Source organism: Ruditapes philippinarum, unplaced genomic scaffold, assembly GCF_026571515.1.
Source record: "Ruditapes philippinarum isolate M1 unplaced genomic scaffold, ASM2657151v2 ctg178_1_1_1_1, whole genome shotgun sequence".
Lineage (NCBI taxonomy): Eukaryota > Metazoa > Mollusca > Bivalvia > Venerida > Veneridae > Ruditapes > Ruditapes philippinarum.
In genome coordinates, this window is record NW_026857426.1 from 254,282 (window position 1) to 280,494 (window position 26,213).

The following is a 26,213-nucleotide window of genomic DNA, read 5'->3' on the forward strand; positions in this document are numbered from 1 at the left end:
TGCAGAATTGGGTCGCTATCCTTTATATGTATTTCGTTTTGTTCATATTATTAAATACTGGGTCAAGATTATTAATACGGATAATATGCTATTAAAATCAGTTTATGCACATTCATTGGCGCAGTATTATAATGGTAGAAAGAATTGGGTTTTCCATGTTAAAAAACTGCTTGATGATTATGGATTTAGCTCTGTTTTTTTAATCATGAAAACATAAATTTCAAGTGATTTGTAAATTTGTTCAAGAAAACAGTAACGGATTGTGCCTTACAGAAAGTATTTGGAGATATTGAGAAAAATGAAATACTGAAATCCTTGCACTTACATTTAAAACCGAGCTTTGGTATATCTGATTACTTGATTAAAATAAATTCGTTTAAAATACGTAATAGCATAACTAGATTGCGCGTGTCGTCGCATAGTTTATTTATAGAATCTCTTAGACACGGGCGTAATCGAAAACCCAGAAATGAAAGATTATGTTATTTCTGCGGTAATGACATAGAAGATGAATTTCATTTTATAATCACATGCAAAAAATATTCTGACCTGAGAAACAAATTCATACCAAAATATTATGTGAAAAATCCGAGCATGTACAAATTTATTGATTTATTAAGTTCTAAAAAGAAAAAAGTCTTGTTAAATTTGGGAAATTTTATAGCACAAGCATTTAAACGCAGGGAATTAAACCAACCGAATCTTCAGACATAATTATAAAATTGTTATCTTGTTAGTAATATAACTTTATTTCTTTTCATTTGCCATGTTTTGTTAATACAGTCTAAAGATGTAGTTGTATCATTGTATGACACTTTGCAACTAAATAATGTTAATTTTGATGATTACGTGATGTAAAATTATATTTGCATGTATGTATTTTGTGACCATGTGCATTTTGTACACGTCTTATATGAATAAACTATCTATCTATCATGTTTTAAAAATGCATTAATTATGTTTGCTACAGTGTGAATATAAAACTCCCCCCCCCCCCACCATCTCAATATTAAAACTATTGAAAAATATTTTGTCATGTCTTACAAAGCTTTTCCTTGCTGCAACAATCTCTTTCGTGGGTTTTAATAAATTACCGCCTACTGATAGAAAGGGGGAAAAATCTTCATAATTTGACTAATTGGATTTCCCCTACAGTTTAATGGATGATACTTTTATAGACATCACGAACTGAACAGTGGCCATGATAAATCATTTGGTTTACATTTCTTTTTAACCACCTATATCCGGTTGCCTATTAAATTGAAATATTCCAAAATATGTTATTAATCTTATTACAAAATCATAGATAAGCAGAAATGACTTATGAATCACCGCTGAAAGAAAAGAAGTAATTAAATCAAAGCACTGAATGTACTGATGGGGAGGCTATGAGAGAATGTTTCAGACTTATAGTGTCTTTTCTTTTTGCTTAAAATATGCTACCAAAATAAAAAGATATGCACATTGCGCTATTTATCCTTACTGTTGTGTTCAACCATTCATATATATGGTTAATGTGGTTGACTATTCATTTTGTTAATATTCCAGAACATTTCATTGAGGTCTACATTCGGACTGTTAATCATACAAATTTTGAAAAACCTAAACTGTCAATAATAAATGACATACCAGCAAGTATGACGACTGTTCATTATCAGATAACAATAACATTTTACAACTGACGGTTCCTTATCAAAATCACAGGAACTTGAAATTCTATCAAATAACCAATATTAATTATAATATCCAAATATACCCCCTATATACTATAAAAAAACACAAACACAGGAACTTGAAATTCTATCAAAAAACCAATATTAATTATAATATCCAAATATACCTCCTATATACTATAAATTTTTTTTATAGTATATAGGGGGTATATTTGGATATTATAATTAATATTGATTATTTGATAGAATTTCAAGTTCCTGTGTCAAAATATTCTAGGACTGTTCATCATAAATACTTTATGTCATTTTAATATTATTGAATGATAATAACAACTGCAAGTGATGCAACATTTTTATTGAACATAAAAATTATACACGTTTAGATGTACCATAATTGAGATCAATAAGATACTGTCTTGTGATGAGTATTAATATTCATGCTCTACGGACAGAAGGTTGTCTTCTCCAGAAGCAAATCTCGAATAAAATCACGTTTCAGAAAATTATTCCCATTTCATTACTGACGGCGTCGGATAATATTAAAGCTAAATATTTCTTGAAAAAATACATATCTGCAGGCTTATTCAAAACTGAATCAACCTAAGTGAAAATTGATCAGGAAGTTATATCTTCTTTTTTTACCGCCAACACTCAACCAACTAATGGTAGTTAATCGATAGCTTGTGTATTTTTAAACCTCACTAGCTTGAAATATATACTGCGGAAAATCTGTTGTTAACAGGGTGTGCGGTTATTACGTAGGGTTTTCCCTGTCGACCATTTCCTGCAAATAGATGAGAACATCGAAGCCGTCAGTGCTATGAATGATGTTATAAATGGCGTGTTTTGGAAGTTTTTGTTGAAACTTCTCCAATTTCCTCCAGAGGCGTGCACGTCGCGGAGAAGGCACACGGAAGGACATAGTCAAGTCATCATAAGTACCAGAGGTGATTGGTTGACCTGTCGTGACTTACTCTGGAGGTTTGGCGCTAATAGATGCCGTTTTTGTTGTCGTCAGTCAGAAAGTTGATGCCTTGACGGTATTGTCGTCTCCTTTACCACCAAAGAACGAAGAATGGGCTTCCAGGAAGAATCTGCTTGAAAAAGACGTCCCAGATGCTATAATCTCGGACATATGGTTATTCCGGCGCCGAGTATAAATAAACTTAAAACACACTCACTTTTGTTGAAAACAAAACAAAAAAACAACAACACATTTTCTGTAGTAATTTTTCAAGTGTTGTAAAATGAATAAGAAATTCCTCTTATGCCGCCGATTATTTTTAGAACACAAACATAAAAGTTCTTTTTTTTATTTTTCAAATAAACATTAATCACTTCAGCGCGCGCAAATATCGTTTTCAAATTAAAGTTTCGTAAGATATGTTAATGACTTCCCGATGCTCGACTGTAAGTAATTTGTATATGTATGCGGTTTTTTTTGTTTTTGTTTTTTTAATTAAAGCTTCTTATTCTTTAATATTTTTTATGTATCTCATAATCTGTATTGAAAATTTGAATTTTATTACACATGGACTATCAAATTATGATGTATGCCCTAGAATTGAATAAACTTTCTAATTACACAATACGGGGTCATACTGATCTTTGCGTCTTTCTCTGAAATAATTATTTCTTTGTTAAAACATATTTGACCACATATTTCTGTCAATTAACTGTCCACTTTACTTCCGATTTTTGTTGTACGGAAACACATGTTTCTATTTGTGTTTTCTAATCAATTCGAATCTATAATCAGTTTAATGGGATCACCACCGGGTAAACGACTACTAGGTACTTTGATCATGTTTTTTACCCCAAATATTTGAATGTTTCTATTGGGATTAAAATGAGCATAGTTAAGTAAACAACTGGTTGTATAAATCCCTGACCTGTCTAATTCTAATTATGAGATCAGTGAATATATAAGACTTTCACTACAAAATATTCCTAAACAAAAGAGCACATGTTTAAATTTATTCCTATACAAATAAAAGATCAGAGTAGGGATCTGTCAATTGCCAAATATACTTTTATGTTAAAAGTTTGATTAATGAATTATGTAAGATGAAAATATAAGTATTGCTTTTTTATTTTGCTAATGTAAAATGTAATATTGTGCTGGAATTTTGTCGGAAGGTCCTTATAGGGGTTTTGTAGTTAAATAGTTTTTTTTCGGCGATAATGGTTCAAGAATATAATGTTTCAAACTATATGCTCATCACCATCAGTGAATTTTTAGTTAAATGTATGCAAAATATTTACTAACAGCTATGATATAGCGGTTTATGACCGTTTTCCGCGTACAGCCTCCTGGGGTGTACTAATAAGTTAGTTTTCCTTAGTTATCACGCAAGCATGATCCATGTCTCTGATGTAAGCGACAGTTTACAATTATTTGTCTTTAAAAAATATTAAGGACTTTTAATGGTTTATAACAACAAAAGAACATGCATGATATTGAGAATACGGCATTGTATATACACCGGTCTCAAATATCGTCAGTAAGACCGGTGTACACAATGGAGAATACGGTGTTGGAACGTTCTAGTTAATGACCCGTCATAAACAGTTGGTCGCTGCGTAGTAATTGGAAAATTGTTATCAAGAATAATAAAGAATATTTGCCACTAAATTAAAGCATTTACTTACAAATTTTCATTTATGCTTTTTGTTAAAAAAATATTGATAAAGTTATTATTTTGAAGGGTTTTCATACCAGAACTATTTATTACAGACGTGCCTAAACCTGATTACCGCGGCAGTATGACGTCACGAAGTAGTGATTTAAACAAAAATAAAGAATTTTTCAGAGAATTATTATCTTTACAAATTGCAGATATGAAATTAAAGAATGAAAATATTTTCATATTGTAAATGTCTGTGATGAGTGATGAGTCAGCTTAGAAAAGATCAAGGTACTATTTTTTGACCTGATTACCGCGGCAGTGACCTGATTACCGCGGCAGTAAGATTTGACGAACAGTTATTAACATTGGGTCGGCATAGCCTCCCCAAAAATTACAACCTAATAGACATTCTGACTGAGTTAAAGCAGAGCGAAAATGGGCTGGAATCGGCATACTGTTTAAAACTAAATTTGTGAATTGTACTCTAATGGAAAGCAACTGACAAAAAACATATCGATCTTGCGCTCAAAGAAGGTAGATTATTTCGCAGACATCTACAAACGGATAAAGGGATATAGGGATTACATGGCGATGAAATGCTATCTATTTAATTTTATGATCACATTTAATCTACCCTTTTCTACACGTATTTCCTACAAATACATGCTATAGAAACAAACAAATATATTTTTATGTGAATATTTACGATTATGTAAAAGTATGAATCAAATCAATTGCTCTTTCGAATAAAGCAAAAAGTTCCACTTGACTTTTCTCAGCTTTGATCACAAAGAGGACAATTCAGTAAAAGCCAATGTGAAATTATGAGAGTATAAGGTAAGTTTGGTGAATTACTTCATTTATGATCCCGGGGATGTGTATGAAGTTTCAAATATAAACCTCCGGTATTTAATGAAACAAAACGATACACGCAACACCTTAAGCCTACACAAATGTCACGTAAACACATGTGAGTAGGATATTGGCATAGTAAAGAGATGTCTTTGATTAACTGATATTTTTCGGTTTACTTGATTAGTATAACATGATAATAGATACAAAAAAAACAGTGTAAAAATCTGGTAAAATATGACACGTCGGAAACATTAATCACAAAAAAATTATATAAAAATACATGAAAATTGCAGACTCGGTTTGATTGAGTCTCTACATGAAGGATGATGATATAAAGTGCAACATTCCTCACGCCCCCTAGCACCGGTTTTGCATAACTATTGCACCAGGAAAACGGCTAGTAGGTCGTGAAGATAGTAAAGTACGTCATCACTGCGGTATACCGTACCCGGGATATTGCTCGATATTATGAGGACTTTCATCCCATTTCGCGAATTTGAACGAGGAAAGAAGGTAAGTTCAATGACGATATGTAGTCATTTTGAATTGGTTTGATATAGATTTCATAGAAAAAGGAATACTTCGATAATTTCCCTAGTTACTGAAAACCCAAAAATGTTGAGAAATAGCTTTGAAATGTAATTAGGAGGTAAAATTCGTCTCTTTGCTCACGTGATAAATGAGCTCGGATCAGTCAAATTTGATGTTTTTGTGCATATACTTTCTTAAAAGAAAAACTTGAATCGAGTGAAATGTGATAATGATGATAATGTTTATGTTGTAAATGTTCAATCAACAATAGAACCTCAGATGACAGTGCATTTTGAGAATAAATACACATGTCAGTGTACCGAGTATTGCGTTGGAGTCCCGCCGGTGTCACGAGTATTGCTTTTTAAGTTTTTAGTGTAACGAGTATTGGTTATCAATACCGAGTAAATGCAAGTAGTAAACACAGAGTATTAACCACGTTTAATCTTAAATATTTATTTACAGAAAAAGCAGAAAATGCAGAGTTCGGAGGTACTTTACTGGAAACATCTGCGAATAATCCAGATTTTTATTCCTGCTCATGAAAGATCTCAGCAATTTTCTGTGTTTAAAAAGTTCTCGTTGCTATCTGGGACATAAGTCCCAGTTGCTATCGAAGGATCAACCTTTCCAGAATTTGTTAATAATTATTGCATATCTTACTTTAAATAGAAAATAGTAAAAAAATGCTTCCAAAGTGCATTAATGCTGCCTCAAGATTGTCAATATTAGACGGTATTGAGCAAGTGTGCCAATATCTAAAATCAACCGACTTCCTACTATGCCAAAAATCCATAATAAGGTAACTTTCGGTCATTTTGCTCATGCACTCTAGCAACGGCAGACCGTCTGCACGTGAAATTTGTTACGTCATTAGCAATGAGTTACCGTATGACTGCCGAGCGGGTACAGCTCAAAAAACCGAATAATGGATTTGATGAATGGCAGCAGATGCAATAAAAAGGTTATGTTCCTTATAACCTTTTACCTCATAAAGGCGTGTTTTGAAGGCTTTACACCCCACCCAGTTCGAGGCCTCAAATAGTGTAAAACATGCGCTATTTAGGCCCAAAACACTGTTTTTTCGTTTGAGAAATGTTGTTCAAAAGAGTGATTACTTTTTCGGCGCCACCCCCATTAAAAAGGTACACCAAGTGGGTGCCACAGGGGGGATGTACCCCCTTCTGTTTTGGGGTTTGAAGTGGGGCAGTAGCCCCTCTAATCGCCGAGAAGATTTGGGACTTGTGGGGGGGGGGGGGCTAAAATGGCCTCAGGCCGATTTAAAGGTACCGTGTTATCAACACCGAAAACCTTAGACTTTATCTCAAATCAATTGAGAAGTTGCTGCACCTTGAAATCAGTTTTGATGGGAAAAACAACCCAAAAAAGAGATTTTTGGCAAATTTGAGACGTCCCCCGTTACCATGGTAACTGGAAATTTAAAATTGAGCATGCTATTCCACAGGCTATGGTCCAGCCAACATTTGTGCCCAGTTTGATCAGTATTGAAGCATTTTTTTTTTATAGTTTAATAGCAGTTTGAACTTGTAACAAGAGGCTTAATTCAATGATCGCAATGCTCATGCAGTAAAAGGTTAAGACGATACCGGCTTGCTTGGACGGCATAAGCACTAGGGCCAATATTTTAAGTGTGTCGATATGTTTCTTAAGACAAACTTGCCCTGTAAAAACCTATTATTAATGTCATCTAAATATGTTTTGTTATTCTTCTTTTTCAAGGTCGCTAATTATCATCCATGCATATATCTCCAGTGTTAGATACACTCATCTTTCTTTAGGAATTGGTCAAAATTTTTACCATTATTTAATAAATTAAATATTTATTTCAATTAGGGTCTTTCAAATAGAAACACCCTGTTTATAAGAGGCTATAAAATTGATGGTGTCTGGCCAATTCTGAATACTGTAGTGATTATTTAGTTAACTCTAACCTAATTATACGAAATTCACGAAATCACTTTTGTACATTTACACCGTTTGACAAAATTTTAGAATTTTCAAAAATAATTTTAAATATTCCTTTAACAAAATGAAAGAGATTTCACTGCATGTTTGTTTAACATCAAGTTAACTTAATAAATAACCCTGTCGTTCATTTTACTAAATAAGTAATCTGGTTATACTGAAAGTCCGTAAATATTTCTACTTTCAGTTTGTAAAGATTTAAGGTCAACTCCGCCTACCTACGTAACGCTTGGAAACATGTCAACAAACACAGGTAATTTTATCTGTTCAATTTTGGCGCATGCCCTTTTAATAGAATGATTTCCTGCTATGGTGATAGGCTTTTGTGAAGTTGTTGGGTTCATGAGGATTGTTATTCAAGTGTGTCTAATAAATTTGCCCTGTAGGGTCACCTATTGTTTGATATCATTAGAGGTAGGTATCATATTTATCATTGTTTTAGAGTCAATAAAGTAGGTTTATTGCACGATCAGAGATGTTTGACAAACATGAGAGATTTATTGTGTATTGTGAATGTGTGAACAATTTAAATGTGTAGTGGTATTTAATGGTATGAAATTTGATTGATTCAAATTGCACAAATTTATGCAATATTACATGTATCTGTATCAATTTGACGTTATTATTTATGTTTATCTGTTATTATTGCAAAACAAAACAAGTAAAAAAAAATGACATCATCATGATAGTAATGATGTACATGTGGTAATTTACAACTGTCATAGAAACTTGAGGATAGCGCCACAGTCATTGATGCACCATATGCACCACCAGTGTTTGAAATATGATATCGAATCATCATATATAAATGAGCTTATAATTGCTTCTGAATTAAATTATGCCTAGATGCTGAGATATCAAACAGTTCTTAAAAAAAAAACTACTGAACTAACGCTCTAAAACATCAATGTTACCGAGAATAATAATGGTTTTTTACCATTGAAATGTCTTGCCAGAAATGCAAATAAGATCACTTTACCTTGATTCCATTGTTAGTGAAATTTTAAGTAGTACTCAGCAGTGGTGAGAGTCCCTTTTAACTTCAACACACAGGAAGCGTTCATATTGCGTGACTTAAAGCACATAGTTACATTCACAGTGGTTTCCCTCGATGAGTTTTTCCGCTTCTTAACTGGATCAAAAATCACAACAAGAGATAAACCCCATTTTGTTCATATTCAGGAACTGCAGACTTCTCAACATAGCACCATGGGTTCCGTACTGACTACATTTCTGAATGTTGCTACAAATTTGTCATTTTCGCTCCAGAAAAGACATATAAAAACAGAACCAATATACAATGTAAGCACATATTAGGCAAAATAGATAGTGAAGAAAGATAGTAGTGTAAACTCTACTATGTTTAGTATTAGAACTCTAACAAGTTTCCCCAATTGGTTCCCTAATCCATCGCTACATTGCCACCTTTAGCCCTAGGCCAAAATAAAAAAGAAATCTTTATTTGCCAGCAACCCCCCCCCCCCACACAACACACCCACCCATGCCCTTGCCTGTACTAGCAGCCTTTCCTTAGAAGTCTGCCTACACATAATTTAGATCAATTTATGCCCCAGAACATTAAAAAAACAAAACAAACAAAATGTAATACAATCTAGATATAGTGAAAGAATCACGTTAAAAGTGTTAGAAAGCTCCTATAGTTGCTAGCTGATTCATTACCAAGTTTATCAAACTTTCCTGCAACATTGTAATTTTTTGCACTAGCCTAGGCCAGAACTCATTATTAAGAATGAAATGTTTATTATTGGAGAAACAAAACATTACCGGTATGTTGTGCTACATGTACATCTTCATGATATTACTTAAATTCTCTCGTTAAAAAAAGAAAAGAAATAATTTAGTTTAGCAGTGCATAGTTCTATGTTTATCATAACTTAACTTTAATAGGTAAAGTTATTAAAACCAACTTGACTGAATTGATTGGAAGAAAAAAGAAACAAAAAGCAGTAAAAAGGTGATGTTGTTTGGTACTGTTTTGTGTATGTTTGTTTGTTTTGGGTTTGTTTGTTTGTTTTGAAGATTTTTTTTAACTGGCATTTTAATTCTTTGAAGAAAATTATGTTGACTTACTTGACTACTTAATTTCGAATTCTTAAACAATTTTTTTATTGCTTGGGTTTTAAGCCACGCCATTGCAATTAAAGTCATGTGGTGACTCTCCAGCTTTACTGTAAGAAGAAATTCTCAAAACTAATGCCCTCTTATTTTATTCACAACATGGGCACCAGGGAAGAACAACCAAACTACAATAAGCTCCCTGAGAAGATTATGATGTGCAGGTGATCAAAAGCCTAAACCACTAGCCCATCAAAACCCCACAATGCTTTTGTTGTTTAAACCTTGTTATGGGTATCAACTATCAAGGTTGATGCTAAATATCTTTGAACCTGGACTTTTTGTTTTAACATACAGATTTTTCAGCTGGATAATAAGAAAGAATTATCATGCCATTTACATCAATCACAGTCCCGGCTTACTGGCAATTACCATAACTGAGGTTTTGATAAGGTGACCTACCTGTAAGTAGTGCTGGAACATGTGTTCTTGCATATCAGACAGGATTAACTTCTGTTTACACTGCTACTTGAAAAAGCTGTCTTTCACATCCCATGTAATACAAGTTACGTGCTTTAAATGACATCATTCCCGTGCGCCTTTTATGAATGAATTGTGTTTTTAAAATGAAGTCTTTTGCCGTTTTGAATGAAGTTGTAAATTCATAAGGTACTATTAGAAAAAAGTGCAAAATGAAAATATTAGTTTTTGTAATTTCTTTCTGAATTATGATTAATATGTAATATGCAGGAAAAAGAATCAAACACCGGCTTTTGTCACAGATGGGAATATCGAGCCCTCGGGTAACTGTTAAGAGGAAGCTTGGCAGAGCCTCGTTACCACCATAAACATTTACCATTGAGCTAGATATTCTCTTCTGTACTAGTAGCTGGTGTAAGATCCTTATAATCCCTCGGGTTTTTAATCACTAGGCTTCATGTGATGATACACCAGAAGACTGTTTTTATATAGACTTGGAGATATATATTCACCGAGTATACTAAAATAAGACTATGTTGTCATTAATATTCAATAGACAAAAGAAGTAAGTAAAATGTAAATATTGACATCACTGTGTATCAACTTTACATCACTTTTCACAAGTCATTAATTTGATGACAAGTTATTTATTATATGAGAAATATTGGGATTGTGTTAGAATACAAAGTCAATCTTTTCTTTTATAGAGAACCTAGTGATGGTCAAATAGTTACCTCCATTGCTATTCCAAGTGTACCAAACAACAATCCAGATACCAACTTAAGTGGTTTAAACATTGTATCAACAGGTAAAGGGGAAAAGAATAAGTCAGATACTGATTTACATTGTATAAAGACAGCACCTTCAAAGAAATCACCAAGAAGGTACTTTAGTAGATTAATTTTATATTATTATATTGTTAGTTGTACATGTAATTAACATAGTATTTTAACATCATGATTGCCAAATGAGTGCTCTTAAGGTTAATTGATATATTTAGACCATCAGTATTGTTATTAACAGAATCCCTTATACTGCAGAATTTATTAAATAGACTTGTCTGCCTTCCATTTGTGGAATTGTCCATTATAATTTTTGGGGATATCAAGATGAAAAATCAAGACCTAGCCCACTGTAGTTTAGTGTTGGTAGTTTTCACTACAGATCATGGCAGTACGCCACACTGAATTTACCAGAGCAACCACATTGTTCCTGGGCAGGCTTTCAAGCCATTTACCAGTACTAGTTACCTTCACTTTTGCAAGGAACTGATAACTTTTGTACATACCGCAGCAGACATACAGTGCGAATGATTGTAGAAAGAATTTCATGATCAATCAGAATGGAAGTGACTTGAGCTGTTCTGGGAATCAACCTGGGTCACCTGATTCACAATCCAATGCTCTACCTATTGAGCTATCCATACAGCTTCACCAACAATGTAGTTAACAGTAAAGAGCTTGTCCCTGTGTAATTGGTGTTAAAGTCAGCAAGGCAATAATTCTGAGTTACAACTAAAATGAAAAAAATATTAAAGGCATTGAATCTTTGGCTAAGTTCATTAAGATATTTATCAGGGCAGTCATTGAATTTAAGATTTTGAATTTACAGGCCCGAATTCCAGTTAAGAATTTATCCTACTATATATTTAACTAAATTTTCTAAAAATTTACATTGGCCCGAAACTAATTTGCACTGGCCCAAACTAATTTTCACTGGCCACGGGCTTCTGGGCCAGTGCTAAATTCGATGACTGTCAGGGTAAGTGTTAATAACTCCATCTTTGTTGAAGATTTCTGTAAGAAGAAATGCAATGTAATATGTTCAATACCCTATAATATTTGTTGATGAAATTTTATATTGATAGGGTCTCTAAACAAAAATGTCAGTGGTCAACTGATGTAAGAAGTTATTTCTTGAAGCGTAAAATACATGTATCAATGCAAATTTCACTAAGTTTAAAGAAGTTTATGTAAAGAAAGCAAAGGAAAGTACTTTTTTAAGAGCTGAAGTGAGAAAATAAGACCTTTAAGTTTTATGCTTATCTTTATATGATAGATTAAGATGTCAATGTTCCTGACTGAAATAGTAAATAGTTGATCTACATTATTTATAATGGTATTAAAGTTATTTCATGTAAGTGGAAAGGATTTTCCTTCAATTGATTTTCGTGGTTTATCTTGGATATTAAGTCACTTCAATACATTTGCGCTCATTGTAATACTTAAACTGTTGTTCTGATTGAGGAAGTCCCTTGATGTCCCTCATAACATTAATTTTTGGGCCCCCATGATGACTATGGCGTTGTGATGACTATTGCATTATGATGACTATGGCATTGTTATGACTATGACATCATGATGACTATGGCATTGTGATTACAATGGCATTATGATGACTATGGCAACATGATGACTATGACATTGTGATGACTATGACATCATAAAGACTATGACATTGTGATGACTATGGCATTATGATGACTATGGCATTGTGATGACTATGACATCATGATGACTATGGCATTGTGATTACAATGGCATTGTGATGAATATGGCATGATGCCTATGGCTTTGTGATGACTATGACATGATTGTGATGACTATGACATCATGATGACTATGTCATTGTGGTGACTATGTCATTGCGATGACTATGACATGTGATGAATATGGCATTATGATGACTATGGCATGTGATGACTATGGCATGTGATGACTATGGCATGTGATGACTATGACATGATTGTGATGACTATGACATCATGATGACTATGACATCATGATGACTATGGCATTGTGATTACAATGGCATTGTGATGAATATGACATGATGACTATGGCATTGTGATGACTATGACATGATTGTGATGACTATGACATTGTTATGACTATGTCATTGTGGTGACTATGTCATTGCGATGACTATGACATGTGATGACTATGTCATTGCGATGAATATGGCATTATGATGAATATGGCATTATGATGACTATGACATGTGATGACTATGGCATGTGATGACTATGGCATGTGATGACTATGGCATTGTAATGACTTTGACATTGTGATGACTTTAGCATTGTGATGACTATGGCAACGTGATGACTATGGCAACGTGATGACTATGACATGTGATGACTATGACACCATGATGACAATGAACGAAAAAAAAGGAAGAATTATAATACCTAAGGTATAAATCAATTGGACTGTGTAAGATTTTATATTAATCACTGATATGCCAGTGTATATCTTGATTTTTGGTATTGACATTCAAATTCTTGTGTAGAGTAAATATTAGTTTGACAAATTTATCAAATTTGAAAGAAAGTTGGCAGAGTTGATCTGATTTTCCAATATGATAAATAGCTCTTTGTTGAAAGTAATGGTTAATTATGAATAAAGTCTTAGAAGTTCAATTCAAATGTATATTATAAATAAATGCTGTATGAATGAGGGAGAAATATACCGTATTTAACATGTGTTTATTTTTCATCTACATATGGGATAGAAAAGCCTTTTTATGGTTCAGACTGAATTTTTATGGATATAATTTTAGAATCAAAGGTACAATTTATTTTCACAACTAGCAATTTAGAATTAGAACATTGTTCTGTTAATGTAGGAATATAAAAAAAAGAAAGGTTAGTTAAAGTTCATGTGTAAATTATGTAATATTTACACTAATCTAGTTTGACTCTGAAGATATACTCTACAAGATTAGCATATAAAATATATGTGAACTGATCAAGTGGGAGATTTTTCTTCAAAAAGAGGGAGATTTTTGAATTTGCAATAAACAAAGAAGAAAATTTTGATATAAAGGAGATTTCTTTAATTTGTGAAAATACCCCTTATTTTAAGAAAAATCTTTGAAAATATGGCTGCAGAAAGTGGGAGTCTCCCGCTTAAAGTGGGAGAGTTCACATGTATGGATTAGTTATTTTCATTTTGGATATTAGAAATATGCCTTGAATTATGATGTTATAATATTTCGATGATTCTCTGATAAAGTGCATCGTACATTAATTTAGTTAGCATTGAAAAGACATAGAACTATATATGAGCCGCATCAAGACAAAACCAACATAGTGCGTTTGCGACCAGCATGGATCCAGACCAGCCTGCACAGTCTGATCAGGATCCATGCTGTTCGCTATCAGTTTCTCTACTTTTAATAGGGTTGGTAAGCGAACAGCATGGATCCTGATCAGACTGTGCAGATGCGCAGGCTGGTCACATGGCTCAATTATTTATATAATTTTCAGCTCCATAAGATAAGGATTCTATTTTTATTTTTGAGACTTGTAGCAATTTTAACCCCTCAAATGTTGACCATGATAATGACTTATCAAATGTTGTCAATGTAGAACTATAGACCTACCTGTACACGTCAGTGCAGTCTTTACCTGCAATCAACAGTTCCAAATTTTTCATAGAAAATAAAATGTTTGTGGTCATTTGATGTAAGATGTTATTTCTTTAATGTGTACAGAAGTGTGAGATATCAATGCAAATTTCAGTAAGATTTTAAAACTATTTTTTATTTGTAAAGAAAGCAAGAGAAAGGTTTTTCTATTATGATTTGCACTGATGAAGACATCTAGCCGGAACGTGTGCAATAAATAATAACTGAATGTTAAAGTTTGTGTGGCCAATGTTTGTAATTTTTCTTAGTGAATTTAGTAAATTGTTCAAATTTAAAGGTTGATTTAATTAAACCAAGAAATGAAATTAGGGTGCTCTGAGTATTATGACTAAGAAAACTGTCATACTTACTTTATGATGTTTTAATAAACATGTTTAAATTATCTTGAAATTGAAATATTGATATAAAAATTATCATGTATTCAAAAGCACCATGTATATCCTATAATGCAGGAAAGTGAAACTAATTCAGGCAATGTCAAATTGGTGCAAAGCTATGGCCGAAACAAGCAACATATTAATAAACTGACCAATATTTTTTATTGTAGATATAATTTTATGAAATGAATAAGTGCAAATGACTGCTAAAACATTTTTAACCCAAATTTGGGGCTGGCAAAGTCTGAATTGACTTACTTGTCTGTTTTTTATCTGAAGCATTTCTTAATATGTTCGTAAGTAAATTCTTGAAAATTTCTGTACAGGCTGCGGGACATCCTTGGCAATACATTCTAGGCACTATTATACAGACAATTGATTTTGCCACCAAAATATCAACAAAACACAGAAGTCACGCCTTCAATGTGGGAGTCAGATTGTCATTCTCCAGAATTATCTTGAAAAGCAAACACTTTTCTGGAAATATTTTGAATGAAGTTTAACATATAATCTCTTATCAGCCATATGCCCTTATTCATTTATTTCAAATCAATTTACTATAAAATATTTTGGTCATTTGTTTTCACTTTTTCTTTTCTCTACCATAGATTTTACAATTTGTCACAATTCCTGTATTATTTACATATTCCTGCGTAACTTGATATACATGGTGAAAGGGCAAGATAAATAATTCACATTATTTTTTTGTCATTGAATTTTAAGGAGATCTTACTATGCAGACTTCAAGGTATGAAATAGCACATAGGTTGTTTTTCTAGGGTAGTTGGAATATTTTGTAATGCATGTTTTGTTGGAAGATGCACAATGACTGCACAATGTATTTTAATTATCATTTTTTAATTATCAAGACAATGAAAATGATGTCTTGTTCATTATTTATCTGTCAGTAATTAAAGCACAATTTCAATGCTCCCTGATGTTTTTTTGTTGATATATCTACCAGTTTATAAATCCTAATCTGTCTGTTGTACATCCCCCCTCATGTGACCATTTCTCATAGCTGACAATAGACTCACTCCGGAATTAATAATTTTGGGTTTTCCCTAGCTAATCCGTAGATACAAGCAAACTTTTATAGTTACAGCTTTGAAAATAAGCGCAACATGTTGACTAATCTATTGTGATGGGTAGTACGCAATGAAGCTATAACAGTAACATTTTGTTTGTACCTACAGATTAGCTGGGAAAAACCGATATTTGCCGAGTTCCGGATAATGTCTATTTAAAAACACCTTTCTTTTGTTGACTGATATCTTAGGTACATATTTGGTCTGTTAGTACTTTCCTGTGACCTCAAGTTACCATTCGATGATATACAGGTTGAGCAAGAAAAAGTCAAGGGCTTTGAAGTTGAAAAAAATCTTTCTCCTGTTCTGTATAAGAAAGCCATGTTTCAAACTGGACTAAGCAAGATTGGGGAGCATCCACTCAGGTGTTTCAAATATTCTTATTTCAATGACTTATATATTTTTACAGCAAAAATCTAAAAGTAGCTTACAAATAGTTATTGTAAGATATACTGTTTACAGCATGTTAATGTGTAGCTCATTAATAAATAATTTAATTGTTTTAGCTATTTGGAATCTGCATGTTAAATATTGTATCTTACTTTATATGTAATTGTTTTATACTATATTGTTGGTAGTTAATAAAAAGTTTCCAAACTAGAATGTTTGATGGATTAAGACACATTTCAAGCTAAGTCTAAGTCAAATGATACATTTATATAACATACCCTGCTTTGTTCGAATTTGCAAATAAATCTATTTCGAATAATTTGTTAGCCAGCTGGTAGAGTATATTAATTGTGTTAATGTCAAACTTAGTTTCAAAAAAATCTCTTTATTCTAAATTGATTTTCTAAAATCTATCATTTAGGTGTTGAGTGTTAAAATATGATGAGTACAGTGTACCCAGTTTGATCATTATTTGCGACATCTCATAATCTTTTAGGATAGAGGCTATTAAATAAGAATCTTAAGCATTAAAAAACTGAATGTTTGGTGAAGCTAATTATTCACGTGGAGCTGAAAATATTTCTTCATATTTTGTATATTCTTTCATTTACTAATCGGTGAGTATCAGATAGTTTACAGTCAATTACATTCTTAATTGTAATTCGACTTGGTGTTTAACTGTTACATACCTCTGTTAAGAAGTTTTAACTGAGGGTGTACTTAAAGTAGGTCATTTCTTTAAAATGATATATCGTCACCTTTGTGCATTAACATGTTTACTCCTTATATGATTTAATAGGAGTTACCCTGTTACTGCACTTATTGATGATATATTGTGCATTGTATGCATAAACAAAATAAGAATCAACATGCAATAAGTGCATGATCCATTAATTAAGATCCATATCAAATTAAACGTTACTTAAGATAACAATTTGTAAAATCCATTAAATTTTTAGCTATTCAACTTTTAATGCCTTTATGAACTCTTTTTGTAAATTAGTATAATAAGTAATGTCTGAATATGTTACAAACTACTGTAAATTCAGAAATGTTTTGCAAGGGATAAAATTTAAAATTTTACTAAAGTTGCAAATTGACAAGAATAAATGTTTGCTAAACATCTAAGATAGTATCATACAAATTAAAGAGAACTGAAAGTAAAAATTTGCTTATATTTTACTTCACCAATTAGTCAGAAATTTTGATTTTGCGAGTTTCTGGTCTCACGAAATGTTTTATTTTACAGTATAGACAGTTCAGATATGTACTAAAGAACTAAAGAACCTGTTTGAGATATAACATGCAAAATAAAACGCTGCCAATCTACTGTGAATAATTTATTCATAGAGCATTCAATAATCTTTGTCATCGCTGAATAATGACACCAAATATTTCAATTGTGTTAGAGTAAATAATCGTTACTACCCAGCATGGTTTTATCTATAATTTACACATTGTCTTTTAGTTGTGTAAACTGAGTTAAAATAAATTAATATTTGTAAAAAGAATATTTTAAAGTAGTTGAATAGCATATTTAATTAAGAAATATGTTGCTAGATACATGAATGTTTTGTAGGTAAAGAAAAGTAGTGGAATGAAAATAAGATTAGAGATTATTTCTTTTTAGAAACTCAGAAAGTTTAGAGACTAAATTTATCAAATGTTTTTCATTGGATATTCTAAGAGTTTAGTCTGCCAGATTCTAAGATGGATCAGTACTCAAGGTAAGGTAAAATACTGGATGATGAACATAGACATATTTTTATAAGAAAAGTGAAAAATTTCATGAAAATTAACACTGTTTTTCTGGTTCCTTATCTCTTTGAGTACTTAGCTGTGATAATAGCCAGCTGGGTATAAGGTCAGGCCAACCTGTAGATCTGTACAGCCTGACCGGACTAAACATGTATATTTTATCATGCTTACACTTCTCACTTTTACTATTTTGATATTGAAACCAAAGAAAATTATAATAAAGCGGCCTACTGCACAGAATGGAAAGTAAATTAATGCACAAAAATTTTAGTAATGTGTTGGGTCAACTGGTTTGGGTATTTTTAGACATAGAAAATAATGAATAAGTGAAGGTTCAATACTTCCATATTTGCACTTGTAATGTAACGCTTAATTTTAGCATGCCTTTACGTTATTCTGGTATGCTAAGAAAAATGATGTCATGTCAAAATAAAAACATTGCAGTTTTTTTTTACAATCGCGATATGGCATGGGTATGTGATATATTTAAGATCATGATATGGCACGGGTATGTGATAAAGTTTACGATCATGATATGGCACGGGTATGTGATGAATTTTACGATCATGACATGGCACGGGTATGTGATGATTTTAATGATTATGATATGGCACGGGTATGTGATAAATTTTAGGATCTTTATATGGAACGAGTATGTGATGAATTTAATGATCATGATATGGCACGGTTATGTGATGAATTTTACTATCATGATATGGAACGGGTATGTGATAAATATTACAATCATGATATGGCATGGGTATGTGATAAATTTTAGGATCTTTATATGGAACAGGTATGTGATGAATTTATTGATCAGGATATAGCACAGGTATGTGATAAATTTTACGATCATGACATGGCACGGGTATGTGATGAATTTTACGATCATGATATGGCACAGGTATGTATTTATTGAACATGGTATGTGAATCATAAAGTGATCTCATAGTTTAATTTCTGTCTCTCTGTGTTGTGTCTGCCCAATAAGCATGCATGAGCAGGGAGGGTGTACCAGGATGATAAATTTCACAAGTTTTTTGGTGTGGGTGCAGAAGCACACTTGTTCATAACAATTTGGTTATGGACTGTATGTCTGATGTCTCTACACCACTATTATCTTTCAATATATTATGTGTAGAAGTTGGTACTTACTTGTGGAAAAACTTGGTTAGTTAATTAAAGTGCTTGTCAGCATAATAACAAAAACACTGTTGAACTTGCTCTAAATCCCTGGGCATTAAGTAAATAAACTAGAAAATTATTGTATTCTCTTTATTGTGAGAAAAGTGAAAAAATAAGTCTGAAGACATTTGTTGTTGAGTTACCAAGTAAAAGTTACCATCAAGAGAAATATACTAGTGGTTTCAAACAGCAGAATTAAATGTGCACTTACCTCCCTTTAGTCATGTAATATCAAGTGTATTTATATTTTATATAGATTCCTATCTTATTTGAACAGTGTGACAAGTTTGTAAATTAAACATAAATTCTAACAGTGCCTCTTATGTAACCAGGTGTGTACATCAAAACAGATATGTACACCAAAACTTATGAAAAATAGACAGGTAAAATTATCAGCGATTATAGTCACCTCTGATTCAATGATATATTATGGTAAGGATTTGTTGACCTTTTACATGTTTTTGATAAATTGTATAAAAGAAGGGTATAAGTAAATATTGGAAAAAAAATCTATAGCGAAACTTTGCTTTAGGTATTAAGTGTTCAATATGTTAAAGTATTAAATCAATGCATATAAATAATGGATAATTTGATAAAATACTTTAATTCACCTTGGGCTTTTAATATATGAATTATTAGGGTTATAACCATTTTGCAGGTATGTAAAGGTAAAATACTAGGCTATAAAACATTGAAACATACAAGTATAAGACAAGAAAATCTGGCACCTTCAGAGTTGAAGAAATGAATATTTTTTAGGCATATAGTCATAATTTCAAAGGAAATTGCTTATTAATATCCCAATTGTTATGAGAAAAAATGAATTATGCTAGCCACATTCACCATATCAGTTATGGACACAAAAAAAAATAATTTCGGACACTATTAGCTTTAAGACACAATAAATTTAAACTGTAAAAACATTTTTTAGAATTCTGCACTATTTACCCGTGTAGCTTTAGAATATATTGGTTGAGGATGGGGAAAAGTACTGGCACAGAACACATATATGTGAACTTTTTTCAATGATCAAGTAGGAGATTTTTCTTCAAAAAGAGGGGGATTTTAGAATTTGCAATAAACAAAGAAGGAAGTTCTGACATCAAAAATAGGGAGATTTCTTTAATTTGTGAAAACACCCCTTATTTTAAGAAAAATCTTTAAAAATAAGGCTGCAGAAAGTGGCAGTCTCCCACTTAAAGTGGGAGTGTTCACATGTATGAGATCAATTTAGAACATTTAGAACAACTCAAATACAAGGACGAGACATCATGGTGCTGCACTATCTATTGATGATCACAAAGGAAGGGAGGAAAGACCAAAACATGTATGGATGGAAATTGAGGAAAAAAATAATACTTTCCAATTAAACAGCAAACCTGACCAGGACATTAGTAATATGTACAATAATTCAACTAAACTTTGTCTATTTATTTATTGACTCATATACAAATGGACACAAGAGTACTGAAAGAAAGATTAGTGCAGCTGTGGAACAAAAAGCATTTTGAAGTAATTTGCAACTATAATTAAATGTGCAACAAACCACCAGTTCCTTAAATATGAAATTTAATTAAGAAAGAAAATGAAATGAAAATCTAACAAACATTACAGTTACAGAAAGAGAAATAACTGTAACACAGAAGTGCTCATGTGAAAAAGAACATGTATTGAAAAAAAAACTTGATTCAGTTACTGTATATTTCATTACAAATTAAATCAAGAATCAGACAATGAATTTCATGAAGGAGCTATTTATCATTTGAGCTGCGCCATGACAAAACCAACATAATGCTTTTGCGACCAGCATGGATGCAGACCAGAATGCGCATCTGCGCAGTCTAATCAGGATCCATGCTGGTTGCTATCAGCTTCTCTACTTTTAATAGAGTTTGTAAGTGAACAGCATGGATCCTGATCAGACTGCGCAGGCTGGTATGGATCCATGCTGGTCGCAAACGAATCATGTTGGTTTGTCATGGCGAGGCTCAATTTATAAATGAACAACACCATAGTCTATTAAAACAAACAAAAACAACAAAACTGATCCTCTGTATAAATAAAGATCGTGTTATAGGTATCCACAGCAATTTAGACCGTTTGTTTTCACTTTTATCTATACAGGATTATCTATATTAAATTAATGTGATGTCTTTATACATAACATGGTCTGTTTGACTAGGATTATCTTTATTCTACTAGTTATGTAAATTTGCTTGATTTATGAGACAAAAGCTTAATGTTTTTTGCCCAGTTTCAGAGGAATGAAGTAAAAAAAATGCAGTAAAATTGTTACTGCTATAGATTGATTAAACTGTTTAATATAAGAGTGTTGAAGATTTAGTTTTATCATTTAATTTCTGGTGCATATAGCGAATGATTTGAGCTGAGATTATTTATCCACTTTTTGAAACATGTCAATTTGAAAAATATATATGTGACTTTGGATTGTACAATGTATTTTGTGAATGTGAAAAAAGTGCATGTGAATCATAGAAAAATATTATAAAAAAACAACATGCAAATATGTGAAAGAATGTACAGTTGACAGTTTAATAACAGAAAATAAGTGTGATTATCGAGTGATTTCTATTAGCTTGTATTACAGGCCGTCCATTTTGGAACTGATCACTTTAAAAATTTGTGAATGTATCGAAAACTTGAGAAATTATGTTTTAGGTTTTAGATTTTTATAAAAAGAAACATGGAAATTTATAAAGCATTTAGGAGTAATTATAATAGGTGTATGGAGGCAGTTGTTTACTTGGTACAAATGTAACTTGAAGTATTTCAGCTACTTGATATCTTCAATACCTCTTGTTTATATTTAATTGTCATTTCATATTTATCCTGGGCCTTTGTTAAACAGAGAACTTAAGTGCATTTGAGTAACAATGTATTTGAGTAATGTTTAAAAGTGGAAGTATTGACACAAATGAATAATGTTAATTACCAGAATGAGAATGATTAAAATGATCAGTTTGTGTGCCTATATAAATTAGAAAGTTTTACCATATTAGTTCATATTAATGCTCCTGCAATAGTAATAAAAAATTAAATTGAGAAGGCAAATAACATTGGAATTATACTCAAACAAATTCAATGTGGCATATAATTTACTCTTTATTGTATGGATAGAAATAGCATTTTGAATTTCATAGGTTATACTGCTATAATTTACATAATGTTACAATTATGAAAGTTGTGACTGACATACCTTTTTGATACCGTGTCTTGAATTTATGCTGTAAGCTGCTCTTTTTTTCATAACTTGTCCAGTGAATTGATGCAATAAGATGTTCTTTAATTTGTGCTCTGTAAAATTTCAATGATCTTGTTAAACACAATGAGATAGGTGTTAGCAGATGTGTCTTTTGGATTTTATAAGACACATGAGCAAAAAGTTTGGTTTCCTTTCCATTTGTTCTGTGGACCATTATAGGTTAGATAAGTAACATCAATAATGAGACCCTGTCTTATAAGGTATCCGAATTATAGATGAGTATATAAAAGCAGTAATTGGATAACGTATGGTAATAGGTTATTAGGATTATTAATAAATTTTTTTTTTCTCACAAAACATTATGGATATTTGAAATTCAAATTTGGTTCAGTGAGGTTAACTAAGAAAATTATATTTCAAGTGAAAAAAAAATTTTGCATTGGATATAAATTATTGCTTCATCTTAAATGGATTTATACAGATTTTGTGAATAATAATTAAGATTATCTAATATTTAGTGGAAAAATAATTTTCTGCCTTTTTCAAAATATTGATTTATTTATTCAGTTTTATGTTGTTTTAATGCAAAAAAGTAAAACATTTTGATTTATTTCATGTTCTACAATATTACCAGTGTAAAAAATAATACTATATTGTCTATTTGTGCACATGTCAACAATTTTCAAATCAATAAAAATTTTAATTAAATGTCAAATAATTAATGTTAAGTTTCAATTTCGAAAGAGTAAATCATAAGACAGTAGAAATCAATTAATATTTAATTGTCAGTGTAATTTAATCAAAGATTCAATTTTTAAATTGGTGAATTAAATGTAACTGACCATTAAGCATTTTGATTGGCTGACTTGGAATCTAAGATTTTAAATCGACCAATAGCAAGCAGGAATACATGACCTGAGACTGACAGTTTGTTGCAGATAAGTCAATACAAAGTAGATGTTAAATACAGTCTGACAACTCATTATTATGGATACAGAGTCGATTAATTGATCATTGTAGCTGTTTGTTAAAGGTTAATTTTGTTGAAGATAAACAAATGAATAGGTTGATTTATCTCATGGGATGTTTACAGGATATCTTTCATATTGATTTTAAAGGTGAAGGTACCAATTGTCTTTTTATAAGCATTCAACACCATATTATAGGAGATCAGTAATGTTATGTTTATAAGGATGTAATAAATATAATAATAATAAAGACTTTATTTAAAGTTAGGCAAGCCCAGTCTTCCCTATGAGCCTCTATCAAAATGTACATATATATACAGTTACAAACAAAAGATTTATATTAAGAAAGAAAGAAAACTTAATGTATACAAGTTATACAACATAGAAAAGTAGAGTTATTGAAAAATGCAATAAGAAAATGAATATAAACATTTGAAAGTATGAAATTGTACATTTTTTATGAGACATACATGTATATATGTGATATTAAAAACAATAGCTAGATTATTTGATGCCCACCAGAGAACCACCATTTAAGATAATTAGTTTTTAATGTTTGTAAGTTGGAAGTATTTCTTATGTTTAAAGGGAGGGAGTTCCAAAATTTTGAGCCTGAATATGATAGGGATTACCTGTTCAAACTCAAGAATGATTTTTTTACTAGTCTCTTAAAGGTTAACATCACATGGAGAGAGACCTACAGTTGAATAGGCGTACTGGTCCTGTGAATAATGAACACTCGAACAAGTTGTTGCAAGTTTTATCCCATTTACTTGCACTTTTGTTACTTTCAAACCTGAGACAGTGGCCTATAGTTCTGTTGTTGCTCTATATTTTTGCATGTAAATAAACCAAAATGTTTACGTAATGAACATTGAATATTTTCTCTTAAAGTAAATTATCTTAGTTGCCTGCTGGTATGGCTTTCATATAGTATAAATTATAAATCGGTTGAAATATCATAACTTTGAATATTCATCGGGGAGTGATGGTCTAGTTGTGGTCTGATGGTTTAGGTGCCAGTCTCTTATCTTAGGGATCATGGGCTCAAGCCTTTTTTTCCACACATGACACCACAATTTAGTTAGCTTGAATAAATAATGTTTAAATTTAAAGCAAACTTTAAATTACAGAAGTGTCAGTAAATTTATTTTCAGAAGTTTATATGTTTAGAAATTTAAAATTGAAATGGTAATTGCCTTAAATGTACTTGTTATAAACTGACTTGGTAGTGAACCTACGGTAAATTACCATATATGCATTAAAATAATTCAAATTGAAAACTTAATACAAAAGTGGATATCAATAGATTTGAAAACCATTTCTGTAATATTAAAGTAAGAAATTATTTCAGAAGTAATAGGATTAGTCTGACATGGTAATTGGTCTATATACCTTTAATATCAGAAAGAAATTTTATGATCCAGAGGAATATTTTTATGGTGGGAAAAGTCAATATGGACTTTTGTTTAAAGATTCTAAAGGCATTTTTGCCATCACGAGAATTCACATTTGAAGATTTGATGTAGCAATATCTCTGCCTTTTAACATTTGAATTAAAGTGAGATTATATCTTTTTATTATTTTTTTTTTCGAGGATTTGTTGTGCTGTGAAATAAGATGTGTTTGCAACATTTCTGAAGGAAATGATGAGTATAAATGAGGATAAAATTGTGCTGTTTAAACTGTTGATAGAGATAAATGGTTAAAAATGGTTAATTTCATATCATTGCAAGTAAAAAGACATTCTTAAAGATATTTTCACTGAATGAGCTGTAACAGGTGTGAATTGTATGGATATAAGAAAAAGGGAAAATATGGGAGTTGTGAAGGAAACTGCTTGTATTATACATAAACCAAGAAAAACTGTGAGGTAATTTCCAATGTTTTTATTTTGTATATTTCTTAGTAAATTGTCATAAAATATTCATATGATTAAATGATCTTTATTTGTATTATTGGAAGGCTTTAAAGTCATTTAATCACTGACTAACAATGTGTCAGTCACAATTGTTAACAGATGAATGCTGTAGACACAGGCTAACAGATGAATGTGATAGGCACATGGTGACTGATGAATGTTGTAGGCACTTGCTAGCAGATAAATTTGATAGACAAATGTTGACAGATGAATGCTGGAAGTGACTTTGTCAAGCATATGCTTAGCAGATGAATGCTGTAAACACAGGCTAACAGTCTGTGAACAAGTTGACAGATGAATGCTGTAGACACATGTTGACAGATGAATTTTGATAGGCACATGTCATGGCAGATGGAAAGAATATTGGCAGATGAATAATGTTGTAGACACAGGTTGAACATGAAATTATAAACTAATTGGAAGTCTTTAGGAAGATAAAATAAACATTGTTGACACAGATTGACAGATAAATATGAAATAACAGGTTAACAGATGAATAGAACATTACAGATAAACATATAGACCCGAATTGACAGGTGAAATGAATGTTATTTACAGGGGCATCCGTGGCCGAGTGGTTAAGGTCGTTGACTTTAAACCACTTGCCCCTCATCGCTGTGGGTTCGAATCCCGTCAGGGAC

The 26,213-nt window shown here is 31.7% G+C and overlaps 1 protein-coding gene across 13 annotated transcripts in view; it reads left to right on the top strand.

Moving 5' to 3' along the window:
- Window positions 1-7,722: 7,722 nt before the first annotated feature.
- LOC132749698 (neurofilament medium polypeptide-like) overlaps window positions 7,723-26,213 on the top strand; it is a 58,430-nt gene continuing 39,939 nt past the window's right edge. For 6 of the 13 annotated variants that reach the window (XM_060739554.1, XM_060739555.1, XM_060739561.1 and 3 more), the window contains exons 1-3: window positions 7,723-7,928; window positions 9,584-9,650; window positions 10,939-11,115. In XM_060739554.1, the coding sequence (XP_060595537.1) occupies window positions 7,913-7,928; window positions 9,584-9,650; window positions 10,939-11,115 (260 nt within the window). In that variant the 5' untranslated portion in view covers window positions 7,723-7,912. The other 7 variants (XM_060739559.1, XM_060739556.1, XM_060739557.1 and 4 more) reach the window with 7 other exon arrangements.